The 17,639-nt window shown below is 40.7% G+C and overlaps 2 protein-coding genes across 4 annotated transcripts in view; one reads left to right on the top strand and one right to left on the bottom strand.

Annotated features, from left to right (window-relative positions):
• Positions 1–17,639, top strand: part of LOC121527089 (LYR motif-containing protein 4B) — a 44,686-nt gene that overhangs the window by 6,335 nt on the left and 20,712 nt on the right. The window contains exon 2 of the mRNA XM_041813786.1: positions 6,630–6,750. Coding sequence (XP_041669720.1) covers positions 6,630–6,750 — 121 coding nt within the window. The remainder of the gene's footprint in view (positions 1–6,629; positions 6,751–17,639) is intronic.
• The window catches only part of ppp1r3g (protein phosphatase 1 regulatory subunit 3G), a 45,855-nt gene continuing 29,189 nt past the window's right edge, over positions 974–17,639 (bottom strand). The window contains exons 2-3 of one of the 3 annotated variants that reach the window (XM_041813779.1): positions 3,879–3,928; positions 974–3,772 (exon numbers count right to left, since the gene is read on the bottom strand). In XM_041813779.1, coding sequence (XP_041669713.1) covers positions 3,645–3,772; positions 3,879–3,928 — 178 coding nt within the window. In that variant the 3' untranslated portion in view covers positions 974–3,644. Of the gene's footprint in view, positions 3,773–3,878; positions 3,929–16,031; positions 16,701–17,639 lie in introns of those variants that run through there. The other 2 variants (XM_041813784.1, XM_041813780.1) reach the window with 2 other exon arrangements.

The raw sequence follows: 17,639 nt of genomic DNA, 5'->3' as shown, positions 1-17,639 counted from the left end.
TTCTGCTGCCCGGCTCTGCCTTGAAAACACCTTTTTAAGAGAAGGAAAAACCCCACAGGGCAGAAACCCTCAGGTGTGTTGGAGACAGGCGAGGAGGGAGAGACGATGATGGAGAGATGATGGAGGAGGGAGGAGCTCTCTGTCAGAAGTAGGTCACATCTCAGCGTAGGAACAACAACAAAACAACCTTAAATAACAACTGATGCACTGATTTCAGCTTTCATGTTAGCTCAATCAGAAAGTCCTTCCTTACATGTCTGTCTCTGGTTCATGATGGATGTCTCTCTGTCACTCTCTCTTTAATAAGCTCAGTCTCCTTAGTGGATGAATTCAAACACAATATCAACATGCTAAGTGAGTGTGGAGTTATCAAAGCTTATGATGAATAAATGATGGTGGAAACCTCCTCTCCTTGTCTCCTTTCTCTCCTCTCTCTCTCGTCTAAATCTCCTCTCCTCACCTCCTCTTTTCTCCTCACTTTCTCCTCTTTTCATCTTCCAAAGATCACAGAGAGAATTCCCTCTGAAGTTTTAAGTGCGGGGACACACAGATGGATAAATCATTCACGCTCAAAGTTTTAAAGAAGGATGGTTTACTCAGAGGAGAATCTCTCTCTGTCGACACGCAGCTGTAAATGAGCTGAGTCGCTGTAAAACATTTATTTGTTTAAGAATACAAAACACATGGATTGAAATGTAAATGTGTCATTTATCAAGACAGACGTATTTAAGTCCTGGTGGAGAAGAAGGAGAAGTGTAGCTAGAAAGACGAGTCAGATTCAAAGTCCAACAGGTAGATATGCTTACTTTTCTTTTCTAATAAGAACACCTAAGGTCTGGTTACGGTGGAAAGTTTGGAAATATGTCATCACCAATGAATAAAGAGATTGCAATGGATCTTGGGATGTGTAGTTCCATCACCATTATATAAAACTAATGACACAGTCTTGGAACTCTGCCTTGTTTTCAGTTGTTCAGCGATTCATACAATGATGGCTAAAACAATGTGTTAAAGGTGAGTTTAGCTCATGACTCGCTTGTTTTAAGTCCATGATGGTTTAAAGAAGCAGGCTGTGGCGTTAAATGAGGTTGGAGAAACAGCTGTAAACACGGTAGAACCTTACACTCAACAGTATCTCTGCCAAAGCCAAGTTAGATCAATGATAAAAATTTCTGACAAGTTCTTCACAATAAAAGTTCCTAGTTGTTATTTATTCAAATACTTTTATTATGAATGGCCATATCAGGAAATGTGGTCAGCAGGAGAGAAATTAAACTTAAACTGCAGGTACAGTTACAAAGAAGTGGATCCAGAAAAACTTAAAAGGTAATTTTTCTGTGATGATATGCTCAGACATGAGTCCAGTTTGTCTTCAGAGGCATGCAAAAAGGACTACTAGAGTAATCAGTTAACTCCAGAAGTCAGATAATGATGGGGAATGGTATGAAAATACTTACTGTTAGAGGCTGCAGAAGTTCAACTGAGACAACAAAAGAGACAACCTGCAGTACTAGATACATTACATGACATTAAAAATTCATGACATTAAACTTTATTCAGATTTGCTCGTAAACCAGGCTCCGCATTTAAGGAATTCTGTCAGAGTTCACCAGTTAATTCAGCACCAGTTAAGCCAGGACACCGGGGGGTCACCTCCCTCCTCTGTGTTGATCATTTCCAGAACTTTCTCACCTCTTTGTTGTTCTTTTTCCCCTCCGTCTTTTGTTTTGCTCATTAGTAGCAGTGCTCATTATGCTGGGTCCATTAGCTGAGAGGTGTTTGTGATCAGTATGATGGAGGACCCTGAATGCCTCGTCTCCGGCCCCGCTGAGGCTCGGACTGAGCGAGGAAAAACAAAAATGAGAACCGGATATTTGAATGGCAAACTCTGAGCTTTAGTTCACACACTTCTCCAATGTTTTTTCGTCATTTCTTCCCTTTAATTTTTTCCCTCTCTCGCCAGTCTGGCCCCCTTTCATGAGTCTCCCTTTTCTTTGTTGCCACCGTATTTGAGAAATGTAGAAAGTTTTTGGACAGTTTGGGTTTTTTTTCCTATGCATTCAGATACCAAGTGGTTATCCGTAATGATAGTGTGTACGCTCCATAATGCATTCTGAAAACACATGATATCTGATAGCTCAGACTGTGTCAGGAGGTGGTCCAGGATGTGTATATCTGCATTGCATTGTTTGTTTAAATGCAGCACATATTTGCATATAAAATGACAGCGTATTACAGCCACCCTGAAAGAAATGTAAAAATAAAGAGGATCTTTAATTTTCAAGAAGAAACTCTAAACTTTAGAGATAAAAAGTTGTAAATTTATTTTTTAAAAAGTCCTAAATAAAAAGTCATGAATTTAGAGGAACCAAAATTTAGGGTTTTTGACATCATGCTGTCTAAAATAGCCTGGGAGAAAATCAACCAGATGAAGCCCTTTCCTTCGCACAAGTCCTGCAGCTGAGAGCATAATCAAGGTTGTTTGACTAGCTCTGAGCAAAAAGGAACTACTTATAATTTTAGCCCAGAATTATCACATTATAACAGGCAAACGGATTTTAGAAAGACATTTCTGTTCTCTTCAGTCTGGTTTCTCGTAAATTAATGACTTTATAAATTTGAAATTTTGTGTTTTTTACTTGAAAAGTTTTTAGAGTAGCCCTGATATGCCATCAGACATTGGAGACACCCTCATCATCTGACATGACTACATAGTAAAAACTGGAGTGTTAATATCTCAGTAATAAGTTGATTTATCTCCCAAAGTGCAATTTCAACTACATTCTGATTTAAGTGGCCCTCAATGATAGAGTTCTTTGACAGTGTTGATCCAGTCAACTCTGTAGAGCAGGGGTGTCAAACTCAATCACAGCAGGGGCCAGATTCTGGATTCAGGTGTAACCTGAGGGCCTAACAGGCTCACCTTTTAACCAAAAACTGTCAACCTCAAGTTGTTCACTGAGTTAGTGACTTCCTGCCTGCAGAACTCATGTAAGATCAATACAATGATTGTCTATAGGAGAGAGCAGGGTGTGATACAGTAGACGTTTATAATGCTCATGCACATGATTCATGGCATTGCAGATGTGATATGCATTATAAATTCGCATTATTTTAGATAAGCAAATTCTTCACTCAGTCACCTCCTAAGAAAGACTGACCCGATTGCAATGTTAGAAATATGCCTTGATGTGTCAGAAAACACTCAAAAGTTACAATGTCACTCTGTTAGAGATCAATATAAACCTGGCATAAGGGTTAAGTTTAACACTATGGGAGTTGAATTAATGCTGAAAAATGTTCTTTGTAGAGTTGGTTTGTTATAACAGTGGACAGATGAGATGAGAGCTGCACAGAGGAGAGAGGTTGCAGTAAATGACAGGACAGAGAAGCACCCCTTATCGTTTTTCGTCTCTTCAACTTTACCCACAGTTATTTTAACTGCCTTTTTTGTCTGCAATCTCCTCATCATCCCTCCATCTTCCAAACTTTCTTTGTGCATTTGTTTCTCCATCCTCCTTGGGTTTCCATCCATCCTGCCTCCTCGTCGCCGCTCCATCATGCCCTTGCATCGCCGCTGCTCATTGTTGGACTGCAGCATGTAAATCAGATCCGTCACACGTTTATTGGTACCGTCTTAAATCCTAAATGAGTCGGAGGCAGGAATACGGACAGCGAAGATGAATGGGGTTTGCAGCGCCGTAACTTCCCAAGGTCGATGTTGTCGTTTTCCTCACATCAGAGGAGCTGCCAGCTGTAATGACGCCCGAATCTATCCGGGAAAAAGAGAGGAAAATTAAACCAATAATCATTTCCACTTCTTCACTTCTCCTGCCAGAATATACTTCACTGCTTCCAATTAGTCGGTTTTGATTTACTTCTTCGTGTGGAGGATGATTGTGGACTCTGAGGGCAGCAAGGCCTGAGGCTGAAACACAATGAGAAAATAGGGAGTCTGTTTGAAAGGTTACCCAGATCTAAGTGTCCTAGTGTCCACTGTTGCCAGGTTAAAGAAGTTGAAACAAAAGAAAAATTCCCTCTAGTAGTAGCTACATTACTGTAGCATGCACCATCATGAACAGTACATACTTGTGCATTGGCATGTCTGCATCGTTCTGCAATGATCCTTCCAAACACTAGGTACAGTGTAATTTCCATGCAAGATAAATCACCAGTTTCTCTGTTTGTGCAGGTAGAGCTGAACGGTTTTGGAAAACGATTCATTATTGGTTTGTTTTTTAAGTTTCTCATCTAAGGTATTTTTCAACAAGACAATCATTCTACTACACTATAAGCAACACATCATTAGAGAAATCAAACCAGGCTAGACGATTTTTAAAAACATCTATTTTTTATCATTTAAGAAAATGCACCTGAAGGATTGCATTTTGTGTAGAGCAATGGTTTTCAAACTTTTTCTGCCCAAGGCCCACTTAAGCCTAAGCCAGAACCTCAAAGCACACCATATTCAAACTCAAAATAGACTCTTTAGATAATGTTACAGTCAAGGCCACTCATAAGGGGGGGGGGCTGTCCGGGGCCCAGCCAACTGGGGGATCATGGAGGTCAGAATAACCATGGTCCATAGTTAAGTTAAATTCTTATCAAAGCAACAAAACATTTGTTTCATTTATTTATGCTTTGGCTACCTTTTTATTGGTAATGTTAATAATGTTGATGGAGACACTGTACCAAATATTAGGAAAGTAATGTCAGCTTCATAGCTAGGCCATAATGTGCAGAAACATCAGGATGCCAGAAGATAAAGTAGAAGAAACTGAGACAACTTTAATCGAGAAGAACTGATTTATTCTGAAAAGAGACAAGTGGGTTGATGTTGCAAAATACAGCAGAAAGTGGCCAAACCTTAACCTTGCAAAGCAGATGATACGCCCGTTTCCGTGTTTCTCACTGGCAAATCCATCTTGCAATGCTCCCATCTGAATCGTTTGGGCCCAGTTAGAAAGTGACAGGACCAATCAGCGACGAGGGGCAGTCCTTTCTGGCGCGGTTGAGTCGTGACGTAAGCAAGCAGCAACAAGAGGCCGGTGCAGTTATGGACGGAGACATTAGCATGGATGCTGCTAAAGCACCAGATTTATCAGAACTTGATGACATTTCTTTGTTAACAGAAGAACAAAGAACAGCAGTGAGTTCGTCTCTTTTCAAAAACAGCAAAACTTGTGTACTGACATGTCTACAGTCGCAATGGTTCGCGTTATGCAGTTCTTTATGGAGTTTACTCCTTCGGTAGGGGTGCAGGTGCAGCTCGTTAGCATGTTTTGTTGTTCTGATTGGCCAGTAAAGATGTGACAAATGCATGTGTGGCACAAATCCATCTGGCGTGCCAGATTAGCCAAACACGGGCAAAAAGTGGAAAAAATTGGTTAAACAGGATTTTATTTTTTTTTTTTTAAGCGGTAAATTTGGGCAAAAAGAGCAAGAGGGTTTAAAAAGTGGCAATAAATGGGTTTAAGTGATTGTTAAAAAAACAAAGGCAAAATTTGGCAAAAAGTCTCCAAAAGGTTGCAAAAAAATTGCAAAAAGGGGTTTAAAGTGGGAAAAAGTGGTTGAAAGGGGGAAAATTGGTTACAAGTAGCAAAAAAGATTAAAAATGATGAAAAAAGTGGCAAAATTGGGTAAATGTGGCAAAACGTTCCAAATATGTCAAAAATTGGTTAAAAGTAGCCTAAAGAAGTGGCAAAAATAAGTTAAAGGTGTCAATAGAAGTCGCAAAAATGCGTTTTAACTTTCAATCAGTGTTGTGGGCAGGCCTGGTTTCAATACTTGTCATAACATATGGTTGTACAAATACCAAGACACACCTAGACATGTAACACTAGTATGCCTTGTCACACCATTTGAGAACCACTGGTGTGGAGCATAGTATCTCTGCTGCAAAATTTGTATTAAACTTGTATTTTGACAAACATTTCTAGTTGAAGAGATCTTGCAGCTTCTGTGATTTGAAAATTGCAGTAGGCCATATTGCCATTTAATCTAAATTTCACTGAACCGCCCAGTATTCAATGGGGTAGATCAATTATCAGCCTGGCCAATTATTTATGCAGACATTTGACATTCAGACGATTATCTTTATAGGCATTAGTGATGCACGGTATTATCAGTCTGATATTGGTATCGGCAGAATTTTCAAAATTTTCTAGGCTAAACAAATGTATTTTGTTTAATTTTCCTTTACTTCTCTGACTTGAGACTGAAACCCTGATAAAGGGAGCAGGGAAGGTTTCATAAATCACATGTGGACCTTGTTCTGCTGGTTTCTATACAAGTTTGCTAAATGAGGGCTCTCCTGATGCAGACATTTCTACCCAGTGGACCAATCACAGGGCTTACAATCTGCTGCATTTTGACAAGTACCTACATTTGTAAGAGGTGCATTAGACTACAGTACATTATAGATTGTACTCTCATATCTGCTCATCTGACTTTACGTGGAAAATTCACCAGGGGGCTGGCAGGAAAAGTTGCAGGTACAGTTGGAAGGACTCATTCAGCGGTTTGCATTCACACATGCAGCTCACCCTGAAAATTTTAGGAAGTTTTGAGGAGTTTAGCATGTATTTAAGGGGGCTAATCTGTGTATCTGTGTGTTTTTTTTTTTACAGGACTTATGCACTGCGGCGGGTCCGTGACGCCTTCAGGGCCAACAGGACGATACAGGATCCAGAGACGGTGCAGAGACTGATGTTGGAGGGACAGCAGACCCTGCAGCTGATACAGAGACAGGTAACACAGGCAGACTGCTGCATCTCTCCCTCAGGTTAACAAGGTTGACTAGAATGCAGATGAACACCTGTTTACTGAGTGACCAGCTGTCGCACTCTCACACGCTCTCATTACCACTGGCTAATCACCTCACTGTTGGTCACTTTGTCTCCATAATGTATCAGCTGCCTCTCAGCCAATCCCAGCGGGGGATCATAGGTATCTCTGCCTGATTATCAACTACACTTTCAGATGTAGAAACAAATATATCAGTAGATCTTCTCCTGTGTTTAGTTTCTACACTTTAGCAAACAGATGTTCTGTTTGAAAGGAAAGATCCAAGGTCTATGGTTGCATGTCTTTGTGCTGCTTCATCCGTTTCTTTTTCTCTGTTGAACGTCACAGGACACTGTCAGATTTATCTCATGTCTCTGTTGTTAAGATATGAGGATATGTTAAAGTGAACTCTCCTCTCCTGCAGTCTCAGATGTTTGCAGCTGCAATGAATCATACAGAAGTGTTCACATACAGCTCAGTTTAACATGGCCTGACTGTTTCTACATCATCATCTTGGTTCAGATTGGCTGAGGAGGCCGGGGCTTACACGCTGTCTCATGTCGTCTTAGTGAAGCAGAACCTAAGTGCGTTTCCCTCCCTAAATCTCGCCCACACTGACGCAGGGATTAAATGCATCAGAAAGGGAACCTGCACTTCGTTATGAACCTGCTGCAGTACTATGGGCTTCTGGAAAAATCTATATTACACACGGGAACATGAACGGGTACATATAGTGAGAAAGAGGCTTTAGGTTTCCTCCCCTGTGTGCAGATCCATACAGAGAGACAGAGGAGGGGTAGAAACACTCTGCAGCACTGTAACTATAATGAATGAAGTTCCTCTGCATTAGAGAGCTACAAGCAGAAGAGCATTCTTGTATGTACTTTGTTGGTACTCTGCATGTCATTAGAAACTCAATTATGCCATTTTTTAACCCATTGCCCCACTTTTTATGCCATTTTTGCTATTTTTGACCCATTTTTGCCTGTCTTGACTCATTTTGCCCCTGTTGACCCTTTTTCCCAAATTAGACAAATTTTTGCCAAATTCAACCATTTTTGCCTCTTTTTTCACCACTTTTTCTACTTTTTTTTTGCCACTTTTGACCCGTTTTTGAGACTTTCTACCTAGTTTTTGCCCCTGTTGACCCTTTTTCATACTACAAACCAATTTTTGTCAAATTAAACCAATTTTTGCCCCTTTTTTAGTTTTTCACCCCTTTTTCTGCGGTTTTTGCCACTTTTGACCATTTTGTGACTTTCTACCAAGTTTTTGCCTCTGCTAACCTTTTTTCACTCTATAAACCATTTTTTGCGAAATGAAACCCATTTTTACCTTTTTTAACACTTTCACTGCTTTTTCTTCCATTTTATCACTTTCGACCCTTTTTTGCCACTTTCTACCTATTTTCTTGCCTCTGTTGACCCTTTTTTACCTCCACCAAGGAGGTTATGTGATCGGGTGGGTTTGTTCTGTTCCTTTGTTTGTTCCTTTGTTTGTTAGTTTGTCTGTTCATTTGTTAGCAACATAACTCAAGAAGTCATGGACAGATTTTCATGAAATTTTCAGGACATGTCAGAAATGGCACAAGGAAGAACTGATTAGATTTTGGGAGTGATCTGGATCATCGTCTGGATCCAGGAATTTTTTAAAGGATTCTGTACTATTGGGAGATAGGACTAATGGCAGAGGTCTGCGCTGTTACCACTTTTCACCAGGAGATGGCAGACATGAGTAACTTTTTCAAAGTTTTGGAGTTTATAGCATTTGAAAGACACGCCCGGTCGAGGAGACGAGTTGGAGCGTAACAGAGAGAAAGACAGCGAATTGTAGCGAGAATAGTCACAATGCTGGGAGGAATGGAGGAATATTCACCCTCTGCCATGACTTTCAGTCGTCCTGTGAGACCCTGGGTGCTGCCGACATGACAGTCCACATGTAGCGAAGCCAGTGCTTTGTCTCACCGTGTTTCCACCCCACCAGGGAGGGAGTAATTGGCAAATTAGATTTTGGGAGTGATCTGGATCACCGTCTGGATCCAGGAATGTTTTAAAGGATTTTTCACTATTGGGAGATAGGGCTAATGATGGAGGTCTGCACTCTCTTAGTGCTTTTCTACTTTGCTTCTGTTGACCAATTTTTGCCTCACTTGATCATATTTCGCCAACTTTTCTGCTCATTGTGGGGTTTTTAGCATTTTAGCCACTTATCCACCATTTATTCTGCCCATTTTGCCTCTGTTAACCCATTTTTGCCACTTTATACCAATTTTTATTCTGTTTAAGAAAAGGGGTTGAAAATTTTAAGAAGGCCTTATACTGCTAACTTGACACTCCATATGGATTTGTTTCACAAATCCATCTGGAAAACCTGCCATGGTGTTTGGGAAAGGGCAGAGCCTTTGGAAATAAACATTGAGGGTTATTGGATGAACATTCTGTCTGTCACATCTTTACGGGCCAATCAGAGCAACAAAACACGTGACGTCGTGGGTGTGCCCCGCTTTGAGGAGTAAACTCCATAACGAACTGCATAACGCGAACCATTGTGACTGTGGACATGTCAGTACACGACTTTTGTCATCTCTGAAAATAGAAGAACTCAATTCTGTTCTTTGTTCTTCTTAATGAAGAAATGTCAAGTTTTGTTGGAATTGATGTTTTAGCAGCATCCACGCTAATCTCTTCCACCATTATTGCACTGGCCTCTTGTCGCTGCTTGCTTATGTCATGACTCCACCGCGCCTGGAAGTACTGCCTCTTGCTCCTGATTGGTCCAGTCACTTTCTTACAGGGCCCAATCTGTTTAGATGGGAGCTTTGCAAGATGGATTTGCCAGTGAGAAACATGGACATTGGTGAATCCATCTGCTTTGCAAGGTTATTGTACTATGGCATAAATAAATAAGTAAATTAATGAATAAATAGTTGCCTTGATAAGAGTGGTTGTTATTCAGGTAAAAAAAACATGAATATCATAGTTTTCACAGCTTAAATTTACAATGGACCATGATTTTCCTGATCTCCATGGACCCCTGTTTGGCTGGGCCCTGGAAAACTCTCCTGTTTACCCCCCCACCCCCCCCTTACATAACTGTGAGAGCAGGAAGATGCTACCCAGAGGGGTTGCCACTCGATGGTGGCTTAACTGTGTTGCAAATAGGACAAAGCAGCATGCATTTAAATGGACGCCTTTATCACATCTTGAAGTTTCATCACAATCACTAGTCCTCTGTGCTTTTTAAATCATAAATGGATTAGATAAGATCCTGTCCAGACCCAGGACCCCCCGCCCCTCCCCTGACCTGGCAGGTATAACTCATGGCCTGATGTAGCGGTTAATCTCCATCGAGTCAAAATGGCCGAAGGCTGTGTGACATTGCGGTGACATTAAGCAGCAGTAATCAGTGAGATATGGCTCTTCTGAGGCTCTCACTCTCTCTTTCTAGGACTTGTTAATGTTATGGTTTCACTTCATCATCTGGTGTCTGTGAGTAGTGTAAATCCAGCTGAAGTGGGACACACTGTAAACAGACTGAGGGCAGCTACATCTATCCATCAGAACACATTCAGCTCTGCAGGCTTCCTTTATTTACATTTCTCCCTTTTTTCTAATCCTCCCATCACAATCCTCTGTCTAACTCTCTCTCATTAAGGGGAACATGCTGGTTTAGTTTCTCCTCCACAAACAGGGGCTGCTCTGCAGCTGCAATCCATCATCTTTACTCCCTAACTAACTTAAAGACACACACTGAAATACACACTCTAACACACACATTGTTATGCAGTGACGCACAATTAAGACTCAACTTTTTAAGCACAGAAGAACATCAGCATGCAGCGTGTCGAAACATATAGTTTAAAGACTTAAAGAGGTTTGGAAGAGAGGGAGGGAATAAAGAGGAATTCTTCTTCAGAACCACAGAGAAAATGATGTCTACTGATCAAACCTTTGACTAAAAGAGCACAAGAAGAACTGGGACTTCTGGGACACTCTTAAAAGGCAAAATAAATCAGATTTTTCTAAAATAATGTATGGTCCTACCTTAAATCTGATAATCCCACTGAATGATCATTAATAAACCAGAAGAACTGTCTGCTCTATCTGTACATTCTCATATTTTCATATTTCGGTCATTTTATGGGTGTTTTGTTTGTGCAGGGCTGTGAGGCTCTCATCAGTCTGTAGATCAGGATGTAAAGGAAAACTTTTACCTGCAAATTCCACATACTCTGTGCACAGCATTGCGTGCACAGCACAAGTTTGCTCTGGCCAACAGCACACACCTTTGCACACTGGATGCATTTTGATGCACAGCAGAGTGCAGCCCTGAGCAGCTGGAGAAGAGAGCTCACAAGATCACCGTTACTGAGAGTTCATGCAGTAATTGTTTAATCAGGTGATAACAACTCCAACATGGGAATCTGCTGTAAAGAACAGGCTTCTTTTCCTCTCTGTTGTTCATGTCGACATTATATGTACGTAGTTTTCTACAAGTCTCAGACACGTCTCTTTGAGAATCCCAGTCCATTCTGTTTGGCCAATCTCTCAAGCTTCTCTAGATTTGATGGTCTTTGGCATGGACCTTGGTCTTCATGGTCTTCAGTTCACAAATTTTCAATGGGATTCAAGTCAGGGCTTTGGTCTGGCCGGTCACTAAGGTTCACTTTGGTTTAACTGCTGACTATATGAGGTTTTCTTTCTAAATCTTCACAGATCCTTTATTCATGATTCCTTCCACCTTTACGTCACTCCTGGTGAAGCATCCCCACAGCATAACCCTCCCAGCACCATGTGTCACTGTGGGGACAGTGTTCTTTGGGTTATACTCCCTTCTGTCTCCCAACATCACCAACATATCTGTGGCCAAAGAGCTCTAGTTTGGTATCATCTGACCAAAGAACTTGCTTCCAGGATCAAAATCTTTCTCCAGGTTGTCCTGAGCATACTTCAGTCTGGCTTGAAGGTGTCTCTTTTGCAGAAGACTTTTTCTTGGTCCATTCCTGTGCAGGACTCTAGTGATGGTCTTCTCTGACTTGGCAAAGTCCTTCACTAGTGTCTTGGCAGTTGTTCAGGGGTCCTTTGACAAATCTGTGACTAGTTTTCTTTCCAGAGTCTTTGAAATATTTCTCTTCCTATCTCTGCCAGGCTTATTCTGGTCTGTGTAGGTCTCTTTGAAGTTCTTGATGATCCTTCTCACTTCTTCTGCAGTTCTGTACTCTTGGAAATGCTGTGATAACTTTGTAGACACTTCTCCTGCTTTGAGAGCATCAACAATTCTTTTTCTCCAGTCCAACCTGATTTCTTTTGTTTTTGCCTAATGGTTTCTCCAGTGACAGCTCAAACCCTTACATAAGTTTTTAGACTGTGTGTAAATGTGATGATAACCCTCAGTGCAAAGTTATAGACCATCATTGAACAACAGTGGTTAGCAAGGCTGTCCACAAGAGGGGATAAAGGAGAGATCTTTCTAGAGCCCAGCCAAGTGGGGGCCCAATGGAGATCAGAAAAATCATGGTCCATCGTAGAGTTAAGCTGTGATAACCATATTTTATATTTACCTGACTAATAACTACTCTTATTAAAGCAACAGAAGTAAATGTGATTTCTTCATGTTTCAGTCCAACTACAGCATTTTCAAGCTATAACCACTTGTCTTAAAACAGTATCATCTTTTAATTGGGGATGCTAACATCGTGGATGGGTACATTGAACTAAACCATTAGGAAATTAATGTCAAACTTAAAAACTAAGCCATTATGTCCAATAATGTCAACATGCCAGAAAATAAAGCTTAAAAAACTGAGGGAATAAATGGAAATAATTATAGGACAGTGAAAAAAAACAAAACTAGGTGAAAAGATATGGCAAAATGGATTAAAACATGCCAAAAATGGCCTAAGGCAGCAAAAAGTGGACAAAATTTGGTAAAAAGCAGAAAAAATGGCAACAAAGTGGCAATAAAGTGCAAAAAAGGAAAAAAAAAATGGATTCCCAGTTGCAAAAAAGGGTTATAGGGGAAAACCTTGATCAAAGTGGCAAAGATGCCTAAAAGCAACAAAAATGGGCAAGATGCAGCAAAAAACAAGGTTAACAGTGCTGTTTGTTTATTGGCCATGCAGTGGAAAAGAGTGCCAGTAAAGGGCAACACAACAGCATGACTTGGCATAAACTGGTAAAAAAAAAAAATGGGGGGGGGGGGGGGGGTTAAACATGGCAAAAATGGTAGAAATGGGCAAAAAGTGGCAAAAATGACCTAGTAGAGGCAAAATTGGTTACAACTAGCAAAACAATGTGGCAAACGTGGCAAAAATGATTTAAAAGCAGCAAAAATGTGTTAAAAGTAGCAAAAATGGGAAAAAAGTTGCGAAAGGGCCAACACTGGCAAGAAAAGAGGTAAAAAATGGGCAAAAGTGGCAAAAATGGCTGTAAATTGGCAAAGCAGTGGCTAGAAAGGGCAATAAAGAGTGGAAAAACAGCATACTTAAAGTGGCAAAAATGGGTTAAAGGGGCAAAAATTGATTAAAACAGGCAAAAATTGCCTTTAAGTCACAATAATTGGCAAGAAGCAGCAAAAAATAGGCTAACAGTGGCATTAAAGGAGGTCAAAAGTAGCAAAAATTGGTGTAAAGTGGCAAAGCAATGGCAAAAAAGTGGTAAAGGGTGAAAAACAGCATAAATTGTGACGTGTCAAAAATGGGTTAAACATGGCCATCAAAAATGGTTGGATAACTTGTAGAAAGGAGTTAAAGCAGCAGAGTAAATAACCCAATATCTAATTCCAACATCAGAACACAGTAATAGTTTACCACACTTTTTAGGTCAAAAATGAGGGGACTGTTACCCACGACGCTAGCTAATGGTAATGATCCAACACACATGATTGGATATCCGTAAATCACAACTGGGGAGGGACCATTCTCTGGGTTTCTGTGTTTCATGTAAAATAATGTTAGCATCTAAAATAAAACTAGGATGTTTAGAAAAGCTGCGTTAATAATTCTTTGCTCTGTTTAACAGCACTTTGGAAATACTTTGAAAAAAGTTAAATTTTCATGGGGGGCTAATATTTCTGTCCTCATCTGTAATATCACGTTTCTGAGGTAAAAAAAATAAAATAAAATGACTGTGTCATGGTGTAAAGATGGATGGGCTTCATTATGAAGTTGTTGTGGAAATGTGCTGTGAAAACACCTTAGTATTACTGATCACTGCAGTGTTTTTCAGCACCTCAGTGTAAAATCTCTCACAGGTGAAGTAGGTACAGACGGACAGGCGTCCTTCTCATTGTAATGATTTAAACACCGGTCAGTGCTTATAGGAAACTTGAGCTGCAGTTTGTTAGACTATTTTAACAATGGGAAACGTAGCCTACACTGGTCTAGGGTCAAGGTCAACATTCCTGGTCTGTCTCCTTAACCCCCCGCCATCCGTTCAGTGTCTGATAACTGTAGACCTCACAGAGACTTACAACCACCAGACGGTAGCTCTAGTTAATGTTAGGTTAGAGTAAAGCATATCCTCTCTCAGCTGTCAGGTTTGATTGAGCCTGTTGTCTCTACGGTGAGGGTTTTGTGTTTTAACATTCAGGACAAATCTTCACCATCCCCAGATTTGTTTTCTGTTCTGAAATGAAAGCAGTGGAAAGACTGTTTTGATTTCATACCACCTTAAATATCAGCCACCAACAACAAACCAACTCGTGTTTACAGTCACAGGAAATCGACTGTGAAATCTTCCCCCTGTCTTTCTAACAAGGTGCAGCTTCGATGCAGCTCACTTTGGGGAAACAAGAGATTTTTGGAAATCCTGAACCAGACAGGAGCTGAAGTGAAAGTAGGGCAACACCCTGCATGAAATCCTGCGTCACGTCACCTCCTCCTCCTCCTCTTCACCTCGCTCTTACCCTTCCCCTGTCCTCCCTCCCTCCTCAGTCTCTTTGCTCTTTCATTTTCTCTCCCCCCACTCTTCCTCTATCTTTCGATCTTTGAAAATCCCCTGCCTTCCTCCCTCCATCCCTCAGAAATCCCACACTTTTTATTGCTGCTGTTACACCTGAACGCCCCGCGGGTGCCGCTAGCTTTACCCAGGCTTTGGTCACGCACACATACGGCAACACACACGCTCTGTACGTGACTTCCCACTGCTGAAAAACTCCATTAAGAAGAGAGGGGAGCTGCTCAGGTGGATAAAAGCAGTCAGGTCTGTAGTCCCTGTCCTCCCACTTGCTCTCTGCCTGAGGAAGCACAGGACTATCTTAAATCTGTCTACACCGTAATGCTCCAAAGATGTCTTAATTTTAGCTGCAACAACTCATCGTCATCAGCGTAGAGGCTTATCTCGGATTTATCGGTGCTGATAAAACTATTGGCATATATGAGGAAAGAGAATAGCATTGTTATTAGGATATTACTGCTGCTGCCTGTCTTTGCCAGGACACTTGGAAAAGAGATTTTTATTCCTGTGTAAATAAATGTTAATATATTAAATATGTATTTATTAGAATTAAGTCTAATATAGCACCTTCATGAAGATCATAAATCAATCTGCAAAAATAGTCACATAAAGAAAAAAATGCAAACTTTTTCAATGGCTTAGAACACGGATGTCAAACTTGCCGGCCTGCAAGATCATAGCATATTTCCATTGTAATTGGCCCACTGGTATAAGGTCTGCAGATTTCCTCCAGTTTAAAAATGTAAACTAAAGTTGATGATTTAAAATATCCTTGAGTCATAAAAATTAGAAAAAGTAAAGACTTCAAATAACAATTAGATAAAAAGTCTGAAGTGTGGGAAAATAAATTAATTTGTGTTTTCGTTTCATATTTTCAATTTTCCATCTCAGAATGATGCCTGGATCGACACAGCCCCAGTCATGCTCTGGATGTTCTTGCATATCACCAGGGGATGGGAAAATAATCTGTTTAAAAAATAAATTCCACACCTTCAGGGTGGAGTAAGGGGTGGATGTGGCGAGTAAGCACGGTCTAAGGCAGTGGTTCCCAATCTTTTTGGTCCTTAGGGCACCCCCTACTCATATTTAAGATAAGATAAGCCCCCTAGTACCCACTTGGATAAATTAATGATAACGTATTAGGGCAACTTTAGAAAAAAAAGAAAAATAAAGAAGATCTTGTGATTTTAAAAAAAAGCATCAAAACTCAATTTTAAATTCATTTATTTACAAGGAAAGAAAAACTTTAAAAGCCATAGAAAGACAGACAGGGGCCTGCTGCCCCCTTAGGGGTGCACAGACCCAAGGTTGGGAACTCCTGGTCTAGGGTACTGTGTTGACAGGAAGTATGGTTGCCACAAGCTCCCGGTCATGCTCTGGATGTCACAAGGGCCTGAAAACCGCCAAAAGTCTCCGGGCGTATTACTGGGGGTGAAAAGGCCCGGACAAAAGAGATGCCGTTGAGCTTTGGCTGTTTTTTATGTATTTGTCTGTATATGTGGATACATTTCTCATAGTGAGGGAGAAAAGCAGTTAAAAAGTAATAACTACTTCCAGGTTTTCACCGATAGCAAATAGCTAAGTATTCTAGGATCAATTACATCATGAAGCAGTAGTCTCAAGTCCTGCCACTCTTGACCAGCTTTTCTGCAGGGCATAACAGCGCTTTTACTCAGCTTTGATATGTCTAGTTGGGCCACACCGTTTCGTGGGGCGGGATTATGCACCACGGGGACAAAACGAGCAGCCAGAGGGAGAATTTGATCTTGGTCCAGCACAAAAGATGAATGAGATACAGCAACAGAATGGCAGCTTCCTGTTGCAGTCCTGCTTCCTTGTGTAGGAGTCTTTCACAAGGTGTCCAGTGTTTCCATTGCAGCAATGATGATGTGGTTGTCATTGTAGAAAAGATGTGCACTCTTACAACAGCAAAAATGAAGAATTCCAATGCTTTGAAACCTGTTGGACATTTTTGACATAATGTTAGTACTCAACAATGTTTTATGATAATGATGTTTCAGTGCAAAAATTTCACATATTACACCTTTTAAAATAAGTGTGCTCTCTCAAGTTTACCCACTTTTTGCCTTTTGACAACGATGCTCAAAATCACTTTGTTCTGCATATTAGAAAACAAGGTTTAAGACCATCTAAAGAAGAGTTTATGTCATATCTAACAAGTTTATATGGCTGCACTCTCAGTAAGTGAGTCTTTGCATATCTGGAGCCCGGGAGTTAAAAGTTGGAGAGAACTGGACTCTGTAGCCTCAGATCTTTTTCTGCACTCATCTTTTCAGTCCTCCCATCATCACCAGCCCCACCAGCTCTCTGAGTACTGAAGTTTGAGTATTGATTCTGACTTTTGAAGCCCACAAAAATTCAAACTATCATCCTGCACTTCCCTCAGAAGCCGTCAACATGCAGAGCTGTGCAGCACAGATGTAAAAATAGCACATTACCACATCAGAGGTCAAATTTTAAGGGGTCCAAAAAGTAAAGAAAAGTACTCAGTACATCATTGAAAGTCTGTTTGGGAGTGAGTCACCTGTAGGTTGGATGTATGGACTCAGATAGTGAAGAAAAAGATTTTAAAGTAGAGATTTCAAACCCAGATTGGTTTGGGGCCCATTTTGAGACTGTCCTCTTTAATGAGGACCATTTTAACCTTCAGTTACTACAAGAACACACACAGCATTTGGGAAAGGGCAGAGCCTTTGAAAAAAACTCAGAGTGTGGTTGGATGAACGTTCTGTCTGTCACAATGTCACACACGTGACCGCTAGCGAGGAGTAAGCTCCATAGAGAACTGCATAACGCGAACCATGGCGACTGTAGACAGGTCAGTACACGAAAGAAAACAACTCACTGCTGTTTTTTGTTCTTTTTTAAACAAAGAAA

Source organism: Cheilinus undulatus, linkage group 19 (assembly GCF_018320785.1).
Source record: "Cheilinus undulatus linkage group 19, ASM1832078v1, whole genome shotgun sequence".
In the NCBI taxonomy this organism is placed as follows: domain Eukaryota; kingdom Metazoa; phylum Chordata; class Actinopteri; order Labriformes; family Labridae; genus Cheilinus; species Cheilinus undulatus.
This window is presented reverse-complemented; position numbering and strand designations above follow the sequence as displayed.